Source organism: Trichosurus vulpecula, chromosome 4 (genome assembly GCF_011100635.1).
Source record: "Trichosurus vulpecula isolate mTriVul1 chromosome 4, mTriVul1.pri, whole genome shotgun sequence".
NCBI lineage: Eukaryota > Metazoa > Chordata > Mammalia > Diprotodontia > Phalangeridae > Trichosurus > Trichosurus vulpecula.
Window position 1 is genome coordinate 317,533,736 of NC_050576.1, and position 19,206 is coordinate 317,552,941.

At 39.8% G+C, this 19,206-nt stretch overlaps 1 protein-coding gene across 2 annotated transcripts in view; it reads left to right on the forward strand.

The window, feature by feature from the left end:
* The first annotated feature begins 1,992 nt into the window (after nucleotides 1–1,992).
* TDRD3 (tudor domain containing 3) overlaps nucleotides 1,993–19,206 on the forward strand; it is a 206,823-nt gene continuing 189,609 nt past the window's right edge. Inside the window, exon 1 of one of the 2 annotated variants that reach the window (XM_036755196.1) lies at nucleotides 1,993–2,154. In XM_036755196.1, the coding sequence (XP_036611091.1) occupies nucleotides 2,114–2,154 (41 nt within the window). In that variant the 5' untranslated portion in view covers nucleotides 1,993–2,113. Of the gene's footprint in view, nucleotides 2,155–2,280; nucleotides 2,472–19,206 lie in introns of those variants that run through there. The other variant, XM_036755195.1, reaches the window with a different exon arrangement.

Sequence of the window (19,206 nt, forward strand, 5' to 3'; positions counted from 1 at the left end):
GGAATCCTGTAACGTTTTCTGCCAGCAATATTAATGTGTTCATGTTCTCGAGGAATCATTCATTCTTCAGAATGCAACGTCCCAGAGCCTGGGAAACAGGAGAAATGAGTGAGTAGTTTTTGTTCCACTCAGGTGACGTCAGTTGCTTTTCCTCTTGTACCTCCGCATTTGATGGGGAGCTGTCTTGTCAAACCCTGGGCCTCCGTGCTGCATTAAGCGCCAGAAACCCCAGATGAGAAAGGGTGCAGCAAGCTTGCCTGTGGCAGCCTTTACCACCTGGGCAAGCGGGCGGGTGGATGGCGATGACTGAATTTCCAAAACTTTCTTGCTGTTACTCTACCTGGATGCCAGGCACAGCTGCACTTACCGACACTTCTCCCCACGACCCCGACAAGAGAGGGGAGGGAGTGAAATGGGTAGAAGAACCTTTAGGAAAAGCCAGCCTCCGTACTGCTGGCCAAGCTCTGCCTGGCACTCCGTCCTGATTGGTTAGGAGCAGCCCCAGAATTCCTTTAGCGCAGAAAGCTTCTGAATGACCTACGAGCGCTGGCTGCTGCAGAGCATGCCAGGCCATGCCTTTCAACCTTCTGTGGGCTGGGTGGTAGCTGAGAGCACAGGAAAAGGGCACTAGCCAGCGGGGAGGAACCGAACAAGGGACGGAGGAGGGGAGCCTAATCTGAAAGGGCAGGAGGGCATCGTAGGGAAGACGGTAGGTGGGATAGAATTCAAGGCAGCTACCAGATTCCCTTGTTTTAACAACAATAATAAACTAGCAATTATACAGCAATTTAAGGTTTGCCCCGCGCTTTACGTGTATTAAGCGGCAGCTAGGTAGCGCAGTGGATAGACCTGACCTAGACTCAATCCTTCCTCAGACGATTACTGGCAGCGTAACCCTGGGCAAGTCACTTAAGCTCTCTCAGCCTCATTTTCCTCATCTATAAATTAAAGTTAACGATAGCACCTACCTTCTAGGATTGTTGTGATGACCAAATGAGATACTTGAAAAATGTCTTAAGAGCTATATAAATGCTAGCTATTATTATCTTATCCTCACAACTCTACGAGGTAGATGTTGCTGTTATCCCCGTTTTACAGATGAGGAAACTGAGGCTGAGGTAGCTAAGCGACTTGCCCAGAGCCTCACAGGAGTGTCCTGGGGTGACTGAACGCAAATCTTCTTGACTCCAAGTCAAGCATCCACTAAATCGGCTAGTTGTCTTTCATGAGTTGTCACTTATGTATTTACTGTAGGAACAGAAAAGGATAGGATGCAGGAACTGGCCTCAGGAAGACCTGAATTTAATTCTGCTTCGGACTCATGTGGTCCCCGGCGAATCACTCTCTTAGGTTGTTTCCTAATCTGTAAAATGGGGTTGTGGTGAAGATCAGATGAATTAACGTGTAAAGCACTTCGCCAACCTTAAAGCGCTCTACAAATTCCAGCTATTATTAGTGGGGTTTATACAGTTTTTTTTTTAAAAGTCATTAAAGCTTAACGTTGCACCAAGACTTCTGGGACTGCCCGTATTTGTAACTTGTGCTTCCCGGGACAAAAAGGTCTGTTTGCTGAGTTTCCTTTTGTGAAGCAGTCTCGGGCATATAGTAGGGGCTGAATAAACGTTTCCTTTGCGGGATGGGGCTGGAGACGCTGTCCCAACGTGGCTCAGTGTCGGCCCAGGGAAAACCCGGCAGTAGATTTTCAGCGGGAAGACCGGACCTTGGAGTCCAAGCGCCCAGCGAATCTGCGCTCCTTCGCATGTGGCCCTCCTCCCCGCCCCCCCCATACAAGGACTCCCTGGTCAGGGACTGCCCCGGGACTACAAGCCGCAATGGGAACCCGGCTGCTTGAAGGCTCAAAGCCCCTCCCCCCGCTTCTGATCCCTCCTCTTCCTCCCGGGGCGGGCGCGAAAACCAGGAGGCCGGGAGGCAGCGGCGCCGCACTGGGTCGCGCCGGCGGGCGCACTGAGCATGCTCAGTAGCCGAGCGGGGGGGGTGCGGGGCTTTTTTTTTTTTTTTTTTTTGGTCTCCAGTCTGAGGCCTCCTCTCCCCCCTCCCCCACCTCCCTGCCCCCCCAGTTCACACCCCCCTCCCCCCCAGCCGGAGAGCTGCCATGGCTGAGGTCCCGAGCGCGGCGCTGTCCCAGGCGGGTTGGTAAGTGGCTTGTCTCGGCCGCCCCCGCCTCCCCCTGTTTCGAGCCGGGCCCGGGCCCCGGAGGCCGGCGAAGGCTGGAGGGAGGGCCGGAGGGCGGAGGGAGTGCGCGTACCTGGGGGTGGGGGTAGGAGCCGGGCAGGGGCAGGCCGCCCGAGGCCTCTAATGCCGCTTCCCGCCGGGCTCGGCCCCGCCCCGGTCCGGGCCTGGGTCCGGCCCGACCCGGCCCCGGCGGCACCACGCGGGGGCCTCACTCTCCCCTGCTCCCCAAACTCTCCAAACTGGCGGCCGCGGGTTCGAGGCCCAGAGCCGGCGCCCTGGTAGGCCTCTCCACCCTTCCCGAGCCTGCCTGCCGGCCCCACGCAGCTTTCCAAGCCCCCTGCCCTTCCAAGCTCCATAAACCTTACACCCCGCCTCCCCATCCTCGGATACCCAGCGACCCCCGACCCCTGGGCACTCCTCGCTCCAGGCGCGCCATCTCCCGACTCCGTGCTTTTGCACTGGCCGCTTGCTATGTCCGGAACGCACGACCTTCCCCCTCTGTCTTCTTTAAAATGTCAGCTAAAAGCCCACCTTCCCAGCCCCCCCCCGTAATGAGAGGCTCTCCTTTTTTAATTGTCCTGGCCTTACCTTGTTTTGTACATTGTGGTTTGCACGCTGTACCCCCCCTTAGATAGAGAGGTCGCTGAGGGCAGGGGCTGTTTTTGTGTGTCTTTGTATCCCAAGCACTTAGTTCCGTACCTGGCCGGTAGATCTAGGCGCTTTATAAATGCTTCATTCATAGCTCCCTTGTGCTGCTGGGGAGGGTGCATGACCAGACATGGAAGGGCTTTGGGCTGCCCCACCACCGCCCTGCCAGCCTATTTTATATTTGGGAAGAAGGTGCTGTTCTCGGAAAAATGGCCCAAGGTAGTGATCATAAGCACAAGCGGAAAGTTGGGGGGGGTAAAATTGAGTGTGAGTCTAAAAGACCCATCAGCTCTTCTTTACAGTTACTCTCTTTTCATTTGGTTTTAAACTAAGTGGCAGACTGCTTGTCCTCTGTAACATAGACTTTAATTTATCAAGTGATGTTTAAGACTTATGCCAGGGAGGTCTTTTCCATAAAAGAATAGCTTGTTTTCTCCTAAAAAAAAATCAAGTTTCAGAGTAGAGTTCTTAGTATCTTAAGAGGAATCAAAATGATACAGGTGGAAATTCAACTATTTACACATAGTAAGCACTTAATAAAAACATGGTGACTGACATGAGTGTTGGCCAGGTTGCTGAGGCTTTACTTTTGTAAATTGTCTGTCACATTTTAAAGTTTTCATTCAAAAGATTCTGGATCAATTAACTTGAGAAACTTTACTAAGTTTTATTTAGTTTTACTAATTACTACTTTTAATGGCACGGAACAATAAGAAGATATCGGGCCTCAGTCTTTCTTCCATACACTTGGTAGCTAGCTTCATAACCCTGGTGAATGACTGATCTCTGTGAGGCTCACTGGCTTCATCTTTAGAATAGATGTGCTGTAAAATAGGGATTTTCTCCCTCTTCACACTTTCCAGGGCACTTTGCCTGTATTTGTTTTTTGCTTCCCCCCTTCTCTTCACACTCATTTTGTGTTACTTTTTTTGGGGTGTGTATATACTTTGTCCCTCTTAGGAGAAAGCAAGAATGGTAGTTACTTTTCGTCTTTGTATCCTCAGTGCCAAGCATATACGTTTGGTTTGAATTGAATAGAGAGGTAGAGGGAGGGCATTTTAGGCTGGGGAACACCTTGCACAAAGGTGTGGAACCAGCGAAATTCAAGGTGTGTTCTGGGGACTGTGAGTCAACCAGTTGAGCTGGATTGGAGGGTTGGTGGTATTTTTAAATAAAAGCTGTAGACACAGGCAAAATTTTTCTTTCTTTTTATTCAAGGAGGCAATATATTTGTTTATGGAACTGGAGTTGGGTTTCTGTAGTCCTGACAGCCAATAATGAATTCTTACCTTTGGTTTCTCAGTTTGTAAAATAAGGAGGTTAAACTAGATGATACCTGAGGCTTCTTCCTATATGAAAATTCTGTAACTCTGGTTAAATATGGTTTGAAGCAGTTTGTTATCCAAGCCTGAATTCGGCCTTCGGTTCAGAACCTCTAACACCACCGGTTATTACTTGAATTTCAATGAACCTTAATCAAATCATGTTGCTTGTAATATGACTATGTGATTTATCAAAAGCTTGATATAATGCAGTTAGTCTCTTAAGTTGGATAATAATTTTTGTTTAATAACAACCAGCATTTCATAGGAGTTGAAATTAGCATCTACCTGTTGCCTAGTTCATCATGAATAGCTGAATTATCATTTCATGGATTCTCTTATGTGTCAAGAGTTTCTCTTGTTTCTCAAAGATTTTATACTAGGGTCACTTAAATGAGTAATCAAGGTAGGAGTTATCTGGAGAATGAATATGGAAAAAAAGAAAGGATTTCCAGGAAATTTTGTTGATCCATAGATAGTTTCTATTAGGATTGAAATAAAATTTTAGGTAAGTAGTATACCCAGAAGGATGCTTAAGATGAATTTTGTCCTTTTTCTGGAGTTAATTTTGTGCGATTCTGCCTTTCTCTACACCTGCTGTTGGAATATCCAGTTGGAAACCGTTCATATCTCACAATCAAGAGACCAACTTAAACTGACTACCTTTTGGTTTAGAATTTACACTTCTGAGAACCAAGCTGAAAGATTTCTCATCATGCCACAGTGTAATACATATTAGTCAACAAACATTCATTAAGCATTAATTGTGTACCAGGCGCTATGTTAAGCCTTGGGGATATTAAAAAGAAAGCAAGAAAACCCCTCCTACAAATCCTGCAGCCCCTGTACTTGAAGAGTTAGAATTACAGTTCTAATTGGGGGAGAGCCAATGAAAAGTTGAAGACATGGTTGTATTTGAATAGGTCAGTGAAATTCAGTTGTAGAGTATGTGGAAGGCTGGAGAGGTATGAAGGGGCCAGGTTATAAAGAGCTTTAAATGTCAAATAGAGTACCTCATGTCTGGGAGGTAATAAGGAGCCATTGGAGCTCTCTGAGAAGTGGATGACAGGATCAGAACTGTGCTTTAGGGAAAATTACTTTGGGAGATCTGTGGAGATTGGAGCAGAGTGGGGAGAGACTTGAGCTATGGACACTAATTGGAAAGCAATTTTAATAGCCAGGCCTGAGGTGGTGAGCGCCTGAACAAGGGTTGTAGCTCTATGAATAGAGAGAAAGGGACTTATATGAGAGACTTTGTGAAGATAGAAGCAATAAGATCTGGCCAAGGATTGGATTTATGAGATGAGTGAAAGTGAGGAGTTGAGAATGACCAAGGTTGTGAGCTTGAGTGACTGGGAGGCCCTTGCTATCACTAGATGGTGATATGGAAATTCCAACAAAGATAGGTAGGTTTGAGGGAGTGCCTGTTGAATTCAAAAATCTAATTGGATTTACTGATGTCCCAGAGGCAGATGGAGATCTATTACTAGCTCATCAGAGATTAGAATTTGTGTACGTAGATCTGAGAATCATAGGTATAAGGGATGGTAATTGGACCTATGGTGGCTGCTGAGATCACCAAATAAGATAGCATAATGTGAAAGAGAAGGACAAGGACGAAGCCCAGGGGGATACTCTTCAGTTAGAAGGCTGGACACGGTTGAACCATCTGTAAAGGCAACTGAGGAGTGAGTGATTGAAGAGATAAGAGAAGAACCTGGAGAAAATGGAGAGCACCAGCTACTAGAGGATCAGGATAGGCTTCCTGTAGGAGTTGTCATCCTTCTAGTAAATTAGAAGGTTCTTGAGTGCAATGTCTACTTTGTTTTTGTCTAGCAAATGCCTTACACATTGCATATAATTAATAGAACAGAATCTAAGAGTTTGAAGATACCTATAGGCCATCTTGTTCAACCTGTATCATCTAGCCTTTGACTGAAGATCTCAGTTGAAAGGGAAACCCTTCCACTTCTGTCTGTAATTTTTAGAAAAAATTTTTCTTATGTTGAACCTGTCTCTTTGCAACTTTTCTCCATTACTTCTAGTTTTATCCTTTGGGGCTGAGCGAAATATTTTAATCCCACTTCTTGTACAGTTTTTCGAGTGCCTTAAGACAGCTGTCATGTCTTTTTTATCCCCCTCTAGTTTAAACATCCCTAGTTTCTTTAATCTATCCTATTAAAAAAAAACCGCCACCAAAAAACCTTAACCTAAAAAGGTGTTGTAGACCTCTTTGGCAGTCTGGTAAAGCCTATAGTCCTCAGAATGTTTATAAAAACATAAAGTAAAATATATTGATTACAGAGGAAACTGATTATGTTGAAATAGTTATGAGAATTGTTAGAAAAAAAATACACACACGTTCACACACCCTTGACTAAGAACATCTACCATAAAGCATAGTTTTGAGACCCACCAGCATGCTCATTGCCCTTTCCTGGACATTCTAGCTTATCAGTGTCTTCCTTAAAATGTAAATGTTGAATTGAATTAAACAATCCCATGGGTACAGTGAGAGAAGTTAATTAACTTGTCCAGGGTCACACATCTAAGAAAACATAGAGCCAAGGATTTGAACTTGGGTATCTTCATTTTAGAAAACATGTTTATTCCACTATACCACAGCTTCCCTTTCTAATTAATTAAAAAGTGTCTTGTTAGTGGATAAAAAAACCCCAAATCGGCCATCTTTTCACAGCTCTTTACTAAAAAATGCTAATTCTTCATAGTAGTTGTTAAAATGGAAGCACTTTCCAGGAGATTGTGTGACATAGTAATATTGAGTTCACAGGCATGGTAGGTTTGGAACAATACCACAGTTTCTCAAGATTTTTCTTAGCTCAGACCAGAACAACAGCATTGGTGGTATTCTTGGGTTTCTAGGAAATTTTGAAGAAAATCTTTCTGTACTTTAAATTTATTTTTCTTTCCTCAGAGGTATTAGGTTATATTAAAATCCATAGCCTGTCAGTTTAACTTACTTTGCTTTTTGGGAGATTAGAATTGGTTTAATTGGGCTTCTAGTGCCCAATTATAGGGTAGCATGCCAAATAAAATATTGTGCCCAAGTCTAAGACAGAATAGGATAAAAAGAGAGATGCTATGTTATTTCATTGGTATGGGTGGCTCCTAGGTGAGGACTATTCCTGCATCAGTGCTGATTTGTACCTTCTCTTCAATTTATAGTCTTATAGTTGCTCAAAGCTCTGGGAGATTAAATGACTTGCCCAATGTCACATAGCCAGTGTGTTAGAGGCTAGCTTTAAACCCAAATCTTCTTGGCCCTGAGGCTGGCTCTTTACTACACCATTCTGTCTCATTTGGACAGAATAATAATAATAAAAAAATGAGGTAAAACTTTTTTGAACACCTGAAGTTGCTTTTGGCATTATCATTTATTTAATTGTCCTGAGTTCTGTTCTCAAATAAATTGTTTATGGTGCTTGGTTACCTTCTGTCCACCCACACAGCTGCTACCTTAGTTCAGGCCCTTATCACCTCTCCCCTGAACTATTTTGATAACATTTGTCCCCCACAAATTTCTTCCCCATTCCAATCTATCCATCATACCAGCATGATTTTCATAAAGTGCCAATTGGACCATGGCACTTGGTAAATTCTAGTGGTTCTCTATTACTTAAGGATCAAGTGTAAACTTCTTTGCCACTTAAAGACCTTCACAATTTGACCATATTACACACTCCACCTCTTCATGTGTACTATGTATGGTCTAGCCTAGTCAAACTGGCCTTCTTACTGTTCCTTCGGTATGGCACATTTCTTATCTTCCTGTCTTTGTACTCCTTCCTCACTTCTACCTCATAAAACCAGTTCCTTTCGAGGTTCAGCTTGCTATCTACCTTCTACATGAAGCCTTTTTCCCTGCTTCTAGTGCCTTCTCTTGTGTCTATTTTGTATATATCCATACAAGTATAGGATATCTCTTCTGGCTATTATAAGTTCCATTTGGGCAGTGGTATTTCTCTTTGTAATCTCCATTATCTTCCTTGCTATACTACAGAAGATTTTTCTGTGATTTTAGTAAGACTACCTGGGTTCTTTTCATATCAAGATAATGTACCCTCTGACATGAGTCAATTTTCAAGTCTTTCTATTGACTTTTCCAGTGATTGTGTGTACATACTCCTTGAAGTAAGTTTCTAAGAAATTTGTGTTAAAGGGACTCCTGTATGTGTGGGTGTATATTCATACACATTTATGTATGTGTGTATGTATACTGTATATAGTATGTGTTCATCCTTTTTGGAAGAGGACCAATGATATCATGGTCCTCTTGGGTGTATTGGATTTAAGTGGGGCAGAGTTGCACAAAGTCATCAGCCTTTCTCTTCCTGAGTCACACACATATGCACATGTACACATGCATGTGTTCGGGTTTATGATTTTATTGATACAAGAGACTCCTAGTATAGAAATAGAAAATCCCTCTGATGATGCAGATAAATAGCTTATTTATAACTTAGCATCTTAGAGAATTGCTTGCAATATTGAAAGCTTCAGTGACTTGTCTGTGGTCACAGCTAGTACAGGCCAAAGGCAGAATTGAAATCAAGGTCTTTATGACACTGTAGGCCTGCAGCCTAGCCATTATGTTAGGCTGCCTCTCAATCACTTTTTAGTTAAAGTAAAAAAAAAAATCTATCAGTCTTTTTTCTTTAAAAAAAAGCCAACATCTTTTTTTAACCATAACATTTTGAAGATTTTTCTCTCCTATGAAAAGTCCAAGTTTTAAAAAAAGATGTTCTTTTTTTTTTAAATTGAAAAAGATCAATTTGATAGCTCATAGAATTCCATAACTTCAGAATTGGAAGAGCTTTATACTGACATGGATAGCACAGAATATAGTTTAATAATTACATGTTCATATATACGGTTCTTAATTTTATTCTATGCAAATTGAATTTTTTGTTTTATAAATGTAATTTTTGTGTTAAGTACTTTAATTTCAAACATTTGAATGAATCTAATTTTATGTGATAAGTCTCTTGAAACTATGTCTGAGAGAACAATTAGACAGAATTTGGAAGCTTTAAACAAAGTTGAACCTTGAGAGTACATTTCTCAGGCGTGAGTTTGTTTAGGACTAAGTGAAAACATAGCAAAAAAGAAAACAATTATAGAAAAAATGTTCCTTGGGACGTGTCTTGGTCCTTTTTGACTGAATATGATCTTCAAACTTTTTTGACTGTATCTCTATCAGTAAAAATTTTTTGAGCACACAACCCTGATATTTGTATGTTTATTTGTAAATTATATACATTTGTATCAAAATAATATTGTATGCATCATAAAGAAGTAATTTAAAAGGATTAGGTAAAGACGAAAGAAACAATATTAAATTGAAAAATTATTAGTGCTCTAAAAATCTTTTTGCTTGAGTAATAAATGAGAAATAAAATGTTTAGTCATTTTTTTTTTTTTTAGAAAATCTAAGTCCTGGCGAATAGAATTGATTTGTTAAAGATGTTCGCCAATAATTGTTTATTTTATCACTGTAGCTATGAGGTGAATTTTTTTAAAGATACATTTAAATAAAAAGGTACCCAATACAGCAATCAAATAATGGGGTGTAATAGTCAGTTAATGTAATAGCTTTCCATCGGGCATCATGTTTCTGGTGGGTAAGTAGATACTCTTCATATATGTTGCAGAAACAATAAACAAAAGTAAATTATCTCGGATTTAAACTCAAAACAAAATTTTCTGTATACTTCTTTATGTGGTTCTGCTTAAAACAAAAGCTGCCATACCTCAATTTCTAGTTTCATTGAGAGGAATAGCAAGAAATCTTAGACGGAACAAAGCACCATTGGAGTTTATTGGGTAGTGGGTGGGGATGAGAGTGGGGTGGGGTGAGTGTGACAGCCAGATTTGGACTTTAGGAAAATCATTTTGGCAATTATTTGGAGAATGAATTGGTTTGGAGAGGCACTTAATGCAAGGAATAGATTGTTCGGTAAGTCCAGGCTAGGGAGATGAAGGTCCACATTAGTGTGTGGGCTGTTTAAATGGAGAGAAGGTGATGATTGTGAAAGGTGTGTGGGTTTAGAAATGACAAGATATGATTACTGATTTCATATATATATGAGAGTGAGGAACTGAGGATAGCATGTAGGTCATGAACTAGTGTTCCTAGAAGGATGGTGCCTCCAAAAGAAATGCAGAAATTCCTAAATGGAAGAGTGGGTTGGGATGGGGGAGATAATGCTATGAGATCTGTGATACAATCTGTCCATGCTTGCTCATCGTGCCCTACCCAGAAGGAAAAGAAAGGAGAAGCAAAGAATGGGGCTCCTAATCATTCTTCTTTCTATGAGGTACCTACTGTAGCCACAAGGTCTTCTGAGGGGCAAGGGTCGGTGGGAGCAGGGAGATTTGTCCTATGACATTTGAGCAGCAGGTGCAGTGGGTACCTGGGTTGGGGATAGGTAGTAACTACTTTGATGGATTGGCTGACTTATGGTGTAGAATAGGGGGAACTGGAAGCTTGCACAGTTTTAAGAATAATGGGTGAAGGGTAAATGGTTTTTTTGGAGACAAGTCCCACATAATTGGCTGTTGCTGAGAGGCTGAGATTCCACCCAACTTCCCACCTTTTGATTGGTTTATCACGCATTTCTTTGGCTCGTGTTGCACTTCCTTTCATAACTACTAGTGTAAAATCTCCTAATTTAAAAAAAAATCTATTTGGCCTGGGAGAGGCCTTGAATCATCATCTTCTTGCCCCTGCGTTCCTCCTCTATGTTTGTATTTTTGGAAACCATCTAAACATTTCAGAATGGCAAAGCTAACAGTTGATTCTTGGTCAAGTCCAGTTAACAGAGAAGCACAACTTCTGCAGGTCCTGGAAATTGCTCTGTGAAACCAACAAAATAATATTGCAGTGTATTTGAACTTACCTATACTGCCTCTGTTGCTCAAGTCCTTACTTAGTTGAATAAGGATTGATATATTGGTCACACATGAATCTTTGAGTGGTGTTTGCCTGATTGTCCTATTCCTAGACTTTTGTTTTTTAAAAATTAAAATATTTTATTGATGTCTTTTGTGTTTACAGTAAGTTGTGAGTCATAAGGTAGAGTGTTTTCCTTATTGTTTAGAGTTCTAGAGTATTTTTCAGCACAATTTTCATTTAAATGTTATTGATACCCTGAATTTTTCCTTTTCAATCTGCAAAATAGAACATGTGATAATGGATACTTAAGGTTTCTGTGGGCATGGGTAGGGTAGGTGGGGGTTGGGGAATGGATCCTATACACGGTATTATCCTATTTAAAAATATTTTTCTACCTCTCTTAACATACAGTCAGCAACTGTCACATATGGTGTATGTGGTTTGTGACACTGCAGTGTCTAAAGCATTACTGACTTCTTGGCTCACAGTATAAGTTGTATACTTTGTTTCCTGTACTACCATGGTAAATTGCTAAGAACTATTAGATATACTGTTCGACCCTATATGTTTCAGGTCTTCATGTGCTGTTTGCAGTGGTTTTTGGTGAATAAACTATAAATCTAGTTTCAACTGCCTATAGAGTTGACTGCTTCAAGCAAAAATGGGTGTAAAAAGAAACTTGCTATCTCAGCAGGGATGAAAAATATTTGCTCCTCTAACTCAGCAGTATTTGCTAAGTCAAGTAAAAATTGCATAGTGAGATTCAAGAACCATAACAGTATAACCAGGAGTAGTATGGACAAGCATCACATTGTAAGGACTTAGGAGTGAGCGGGTAAAGAAGTAGAGGCAGGTTTAGAAGGGTATAGGTGGCCATAGTACTTTCAGTGAGGGATTTGGAGTGGAAGGTAGAGTAGAGTAGAACTGGTTGAATAGGTTGAATGTGGGATAGGAGTGTAGCCAGAGCAGGTTGATGGCCTGGAAAGTACTAAGAGATAGAGAGGAATTGGTGATCACCATGAAGAGAAAGAAATTATGGAGGAAGATGAGCAGTAAGGTTTTTTATCTGGAAACTGCTGGGCTGTATTATTTTTAACGCCCTTCTAGCTCCTGATGCTTTTATGATCTTGAATCAGAGCTGTTGAGATGGTGAATATTTGCGAAATATACTGTAGCAGAATCAGGAATACCAGGGTTCAACTCCTACCTCAGATTCTTCCTACCTGTTTGAACCTGAGCAAGTCACTTAACCTTTGTACCTCAGTTTTTTTGTAAAATGAGAGGACTGGATGTGGTGGTCTCTAAAATCTCTTCTAGCTCTAAATCTGTGATTCTATAAAGAAGGAAAGTTTGGCTAGCATGCTTCTGTAGTTGTCATTGAGTATACATTCTGGAGTACATTTTAATTTTGCCTTTTAGTATCTCCTCATGCCTCATTGGGATGTGGAAGTAATCCTGGTTTTTGAAGGTTATTGGCAGAGTGAGAACTCTAGAAGCTGGTATAAACTGGAGCCTCGTGATAAATTATATGTCTGTTGTCTAAGAATTATCATAGCTGGGTTTGGAAAGACTCATCATCTAGTTAAGATGAAGATTTCACCTATGGCACTGAATGAAATTCATCTGCTAAGGTATAGAGGAGTTTATGCTGTATGTCACTTGAGGGAATATCAAAACCCAAGTTGAAGTTGGAGTCATGTTAAGTAATATTAGCTAGCAATTATATAGAACTTTAAGGTTAGTAAAGCACGTTATTATCTTATTTTACCCTCACAACAATCCTGGGAGGTAGGTGCTATTTTTAATCTCCATTTTACAGATGAGGAAACTGAGGCCTAGGAAGTTTAAGTTATTTGCCTAAGTTTATACATACAGCAAGCATCAGAGGTGGGATTTGTACCCAAGTCTTCTTTCTCCAGAGCCAGTACTCTAAGCACTGTCTCATCCTGCCCATGTATGTTTGTCTTTGTATGTTTGTGCATGTGTTTGAGAAATGGGTGATACGTTTGTGTCCTAAAATCACTAGGACTTACATGTGTAATGTATGTCTACCAAAGAAATGTTTTTCACTTTGATCTCAAGTTACCATTTTGTAGTGACAACAGTTAAAAGAAATGAATGTCTCAGTTGCCGATTAAGCTTTCATTACTTGCTTTTAGTACTTTTATAATTAAATTAAATAGTTTTAGTATGATTACTTACATGCAGAATTCTTGCTTGTAGAACTGATTATTCCATTTACTTCACCTCTTAAAAAAGAAGTGTTGGCAAGTGACTAGAAACGGGTCACATTTGAAAATGCTGGTGTGACAAGTATGTTTTTTTCAAGGGGGAAGAAGGGGCATTGGGCTTTTTACCATGCAGCAGGTGAGCTTTCTGTAAAGAGTTATTGCAGTGTTGTACAATTTTTCATATGCTCTCAAAAAGGAAGGCACAAACTACCTTTTCCTTCTGCAGAAGCTCTTTTTTTTTCTTTGAGGAACTGAAGGATTGCTTGAATTAGTTTTCTTAGGCACCTCAAAACCTGTCTTTAGCCAGCAGGTGTTTACTCTGGCCTAGAATCTAAGTGACAGACTTAGTTCACTAAAGTTCTTATGTAGTTTGTCTAATCTTCAATACCATAGAATTAAAGTCATTGCCCTTGGATTTGTAATTTCATACTAGTGCCTTTTCGGTCTGTAGATACCTGTTTTTTCTGAAAATGAAATTTGAAATTGCAGGAAAAATAGTACTAGTATTGTTTTATTTTTCTTGAATAGTCACATAGATTGAGCTAAGGAATAAGTAGGGAATATCTTAATGGTATGAATTCTGTTAACTCTTACTTTATTCTGACCTAGTTTATTGATTGCCGAAGCAATATTTGTAAAGGTGAATGGCTAGTAAAACTTGTGACTTGTGATGATAGCTAGATTACTAGTTAGTTTTACTTCTACTCATTAGTCATCATCAGTTAATTTATTTGGTTTAGAACAAACTGCTAATGAACCCAGCATTGTAGGTATAATCTCTATTGGATTGTCCCTTTTGAAAAGAGTATTGGCTAAATATCTCATACATGTGTTCCATAGGTTAAAATAAAAGATTTATGTAAAGACAAAAGCATGTGAACTTTATCCAGTACTGTTAGAGTATTTTTTATGAGTTCTGCACATGTCCCATGCTTATAGTTCTGTGGTTTCGAAAAGGGGAGAGATTGTACTCTTTACAGGACTCTCAAGAAAATAAATAAAAAATTATTTTATTTGTGCTTAGAGGTAGTGCTTTGCTGCTATGACAGAAGATTATGGATAAATGTTTAGAGATAATTTTTCGAGAAACCAGTTAAAACAATAATAGTAAGATCTCCATTGATGGGGAACTTGTGGCCTTCTAGGTCCTCAAGTGCTGCACTTTGATTCCAGACCTCATGGAACAAATCCCCTTAATAAAAGGATTTGTTCTGTAAACCTTGGACTTGGTCAAAAGGTTACACCCAAGGACCTACAAGGCTACTTGTGGCCTTGAGGTAGTAGGTTCCCCAACCCTGAATTCTAGGGTGTCATTGGATAAGGTAACTGCTATACTCTTTTGGAGTGAAAACAGATTGATTTAGCAAGAATTTTTCATTCTTGTGTTATTTCGACGTATAGGCGTACTTTGCTTGTGCATAGTTTTATCAGTGTGAGTTGACATCTTTCTACAATTTATGTGATAATCATTAGTCAAGAGCAGTAGACTAGTTTGTCCTTGATTGTGTATAATTACATGGTTGTTGTGAGGAAGGTACTTTATACATTGTGAAGTGCTATATACTTGGATGCATGTACACAGACACAGACACCACCCCCCCACACCCACTTCCCACTCCTTCCTTTGTAAAGACACTTCTTCGAAGGTTGTTCATAATCTCTTAGTGGCAAAATCCAATGCTTTTTCTCAGTCCTCAAACTTTCTGCAGTTTTCACAACTCCCTTTTACTCTTTCCTTGGCTTCTGTGATGCTGTTCTCTCTTGATTCTACTTTTACTGTTTGCTTCTCTTTAGTATCCTTTGCTGGATTACCACTCATCCACTAAATTTAGTCATCCTCCAAGGCACTGTGTTGAACTCTCCTTTTGACTCTATATTCTCTCTCCTAGTAATCTCATTAAGTCTCTTGGGCTCAATTATCTCTCTGCATATTTATATACTTTATATACATTTATAGTAAATATATAATGTACAAATATATATTAGATACTTACACAGTATATATAGTACTTCCATATTTACATACTCAGTTCTGATTTTTCCTGAATTCTGATTTTATTTCCTGCTAATCAGCACTACTTGATGTCTTGAAGGTATTTCAAATTCAGCACATCAAAACAAAACTCACTTATTTTCTCCTCTTCCTTCTGCAAAGCCCCACAAAACCCAAAAATCTTCCTGCAAATTTTACCATTTCTGTTGATGGCACCACCATCTTGCCAGTCATCCTTTCTGGTCATTGTGGAGTTATCTTTGACTTTAACTGTATCTTTAACCTCTATGTCCAGCCACCAAGTCTTAATTGACTTTGTATCTCTCAAATCTGTTTCCTTGTCTTACCTCACATAGCTTCTTCCTTGGTTTAGGTCCCATTAACTCTCTCAGACTGTTGCAATAGCCTCCTAATTGGTCTGCCCACTTTTATCCTCCACATGAGATCCAAAACTGATGGTCTTAGAACATTGATCATGTCAGCCCACTCCAAATTAAAAAAAAGAAATCTTTGTTGCTTCTTGGGTAAAATATAAACTCCTTAGCTTGGTATTTAAAGCCCATCTTCCATTTGCTTTGCAGACCTACCTACTTCATGTCACCCCTACATTCACAGAACCTCTGTTAAAGTCAAACTGACTTGCTAGCTATTTTCTTTAAGCAATAGTCCCTCTCCCACCTCCATGCCTTTGCAAAGGGATCATCAGTATCTGGCATGTTAACTTGTACTTGACAGAATCCTCAGCTTCCTTCAAAGCATACCTTAGGTGCTACTGAATGTTCCCCCAGTTACTAGCACTTTCTTCCTTTTGCAGTTATTTTATATATGCCTTGTATTTACTTGTGTACATATTATATTCCCCAGTAGAATGTAAGCTCTTTGAGGGGACTGTTTGTTGTTTTAGTTCCTTGAACGTTGTAGGTACTTAACATAAGTTTGTTGAATTGAATTATCTGAGCTCTCATTGCATTGTTAATGAAAACTGACTTGTCTACAGAAGAACTTCTCACAACACATAATCACCATTGAAAAGTATTTGTGAGTCAAGTGTGTGGATCCTTTTATTCAGCATAACTTGATTCCCCTGAAAGGTTTATGATTTTTAAAAAAATTAAATAAAATTATTTGGATAGATGTCTTTTGAATCTTGGTCTTGAGTATGGAGGGAGGCATAAAATACTTGTGAGATCAAATAGTTTTCCAGGACTGCCTAAAACCATTGGTGATGTATGGATAAATACCTTTGTATAGTGTATTTATATTTGTCAATAATTGAGATTACATCAAATGCCCATGCTGTGCTTATGTTCATCAGAGAACTTCCTAAAACAACCCTAAAATTTGTGTTACTCTTTCTCATAACAGTTGAAATGAATGGAACTACAGATTAGTAAATCCTGAGTATTTGACAAGAGTGCCTCACTGATTTCAGTGGAAGCTTTCAGTCAGTTTCAGAGTTGTTGGATGTTTTGAAAATACTTCATTGATTTTAATGGAACTTTTCTATTAAATCTGGAGGCTGATGAGATAGAAATCCTCTATTGGTTCCTCTTTAGCATATCTGTCACACCTGGCCAACTCTTTGATTCTGTAGAAAACTTATAGCAACGAATTTGTTATATTAACACTATTTAAGTGCAATGAACAATAGCAGAAATTCATTTGAAGAAAACATAAATTTGGAGACCCACATTTAGTTTATCAATGTCTTCTTGGTCTGAGAACCATATTTAGCTTAATCTATTGTACTGGATCAATTATTAATTTAGTTATAATTTAATTTTTTTATTTAAAATATTATAACCTTAGTTTGCTATACTAATACCTTCATTCTTAAATAATTTAATTATGTTTTAGAAAGGATAGTTGTTGAGTCATCCTGTTTTCTTTTGAGCATGTTTCTTTATAAATGAAGCCTTATCACAGATAAGTGGTAGTGGCTTTCAGGATAACAAGATACTATTTATTATACTGAATCAGGGAAGCATTCCAGTTACATCTTTTATTCATGTACATTTCAACTTCTAATAACTATAACTGACATTTGCCTAGTACTTTTAAGTTTGCAAAGCATTTTACATAATATTTGTTATTTGACCTCTCACAGCAACCTGGAGAATTTAATATATTATTATGCCCATTTTACAGATGAGGAAACAGACTCAGAGAAGTTAATGTACCCAATGATATACTCATGGTCACAGTAGTAGGGGCTGGAGGGATTTGAACCTATGTTTTCTTGATTCTAAATCTGGCATCACTTCTCGTAAGGACAGTTAAATCAATACCGTATTGAGTGTGCCTCAGTGGTGCTGTGGCATAATACCTCCTGTTCCCAAAGTGATTTTGGAGAGAGGGACAATGTTGGTTGAGGGACATAGATTTTTTTTTATAAAATCTAAATCTGGAATCCTAATTACTTTAAATGTTATACAGGTTATCCAGTTAAGTCTTCCTTATTGTGGCATGGAAGTGGCCTTGAGTTCATTCAGGCGATGCCAGTGAAGTACAATAGTTGACAGATCTACCAATCTGGAAATACTTGAATACTGACCTTAGGAATGTACTAACATTCCAAGACCAGCCTAACCGAGTCTGGAGAGGTTCTTCATTAGAAAATTGATCGCTAAATGATGAACTTTTTTTGTTAGGGTGTGGAGGGATTGTGGTCTCTCTGTATAAATGGAAGAGAGACTCTCCATGACAATGAAGTCACACATTTTTTGAAATAAGTTCATAGAATTATGAAATCTTAGAGTTGGAAGGAAGAACAGGAATACCAAGGGATTTTGTGACAGGAATAAAAGGTAGGCTGATCACATAGTAAGAGCAAGGGGATGACACAGGTAGACAGCCATGGTGCTCCATGGTGTCCTGATCATTTTGGGAGAAATTGGAGAAGACTTGCAGCATGTTGGTTGGATTGCCCTAACTGTGCTGTACTTTCGGGAGAACATGGACAGGAGTTGATAGGGTTGGGTGCACATGGGATGTAAGCAGCTTTGTTGGAAGGAACTCCCAAACTGATGAGATCACAGATTCATTTTAATATTTGAGAGAGTTGGAAGAGACTCCAGAAATCATCAGACACTCAACAAGCATTTTTTTTTTTAAGGTTCATATTCTCTCTAATTTCTCCTCCTCCCCCCAAGTAAGCAGGAAAAACAAAATCTCTTACATGTATAGTCAAACAAAACAAATTCCCACATTGGCCGTGTTCTCATCCTCTCATTCTCTCCCTCCCCCCCCCCCCCCCATATGACTCAATCTGCACTTTGAGTCTATCACCTCTCTATTGGAGGGCAGAGCAGATTTCATCCCTAGACCTCTGGAATTTTGGTTGGTCATTGTATTGCTTAGAGTTCCCAAGTCTTTCAGAGTTGTTCATCTTTATGATAATGTTATTATTGAATAAGTTGTTTTCCTGGTGTGCTTACTGCACGTTGCATCAGTTCATACACGTCTTCCCAGGTTTCTCTGAAATCATCCCCTTCAACATTTCTTACAGCACAATAGTATTCTATCGTGTTCATATACCACAACTTATTCAGTTCTTCCCCAATTGATGGACATCCTCTCACATTTTCAGTTCTTTGCCCCTACAAAAAAGAGCTGCTATAAATATATGTGTGTGTGTATGTACGTATGTATGCACGCACGCACACACACACACATGTATTTTAGGCATCGGTTCCCTTCTTCTTTCCTTGAACTCTCTGAGGTACAGGCCCAGTTAACATTATTGCTGAGTTAAAGGGTGTATGTATTTTAATAGGTGGACTGGCCTATTAAAATCTTTTTAGATCCTCATTTTCCTAGCATAAGTTATTCATTCCCCCCTCCCCCCTGCCCCCATCTTTCTGGCCTGGAACTTTCATAAGCCTGTCCTCTGGGTGGTTCATT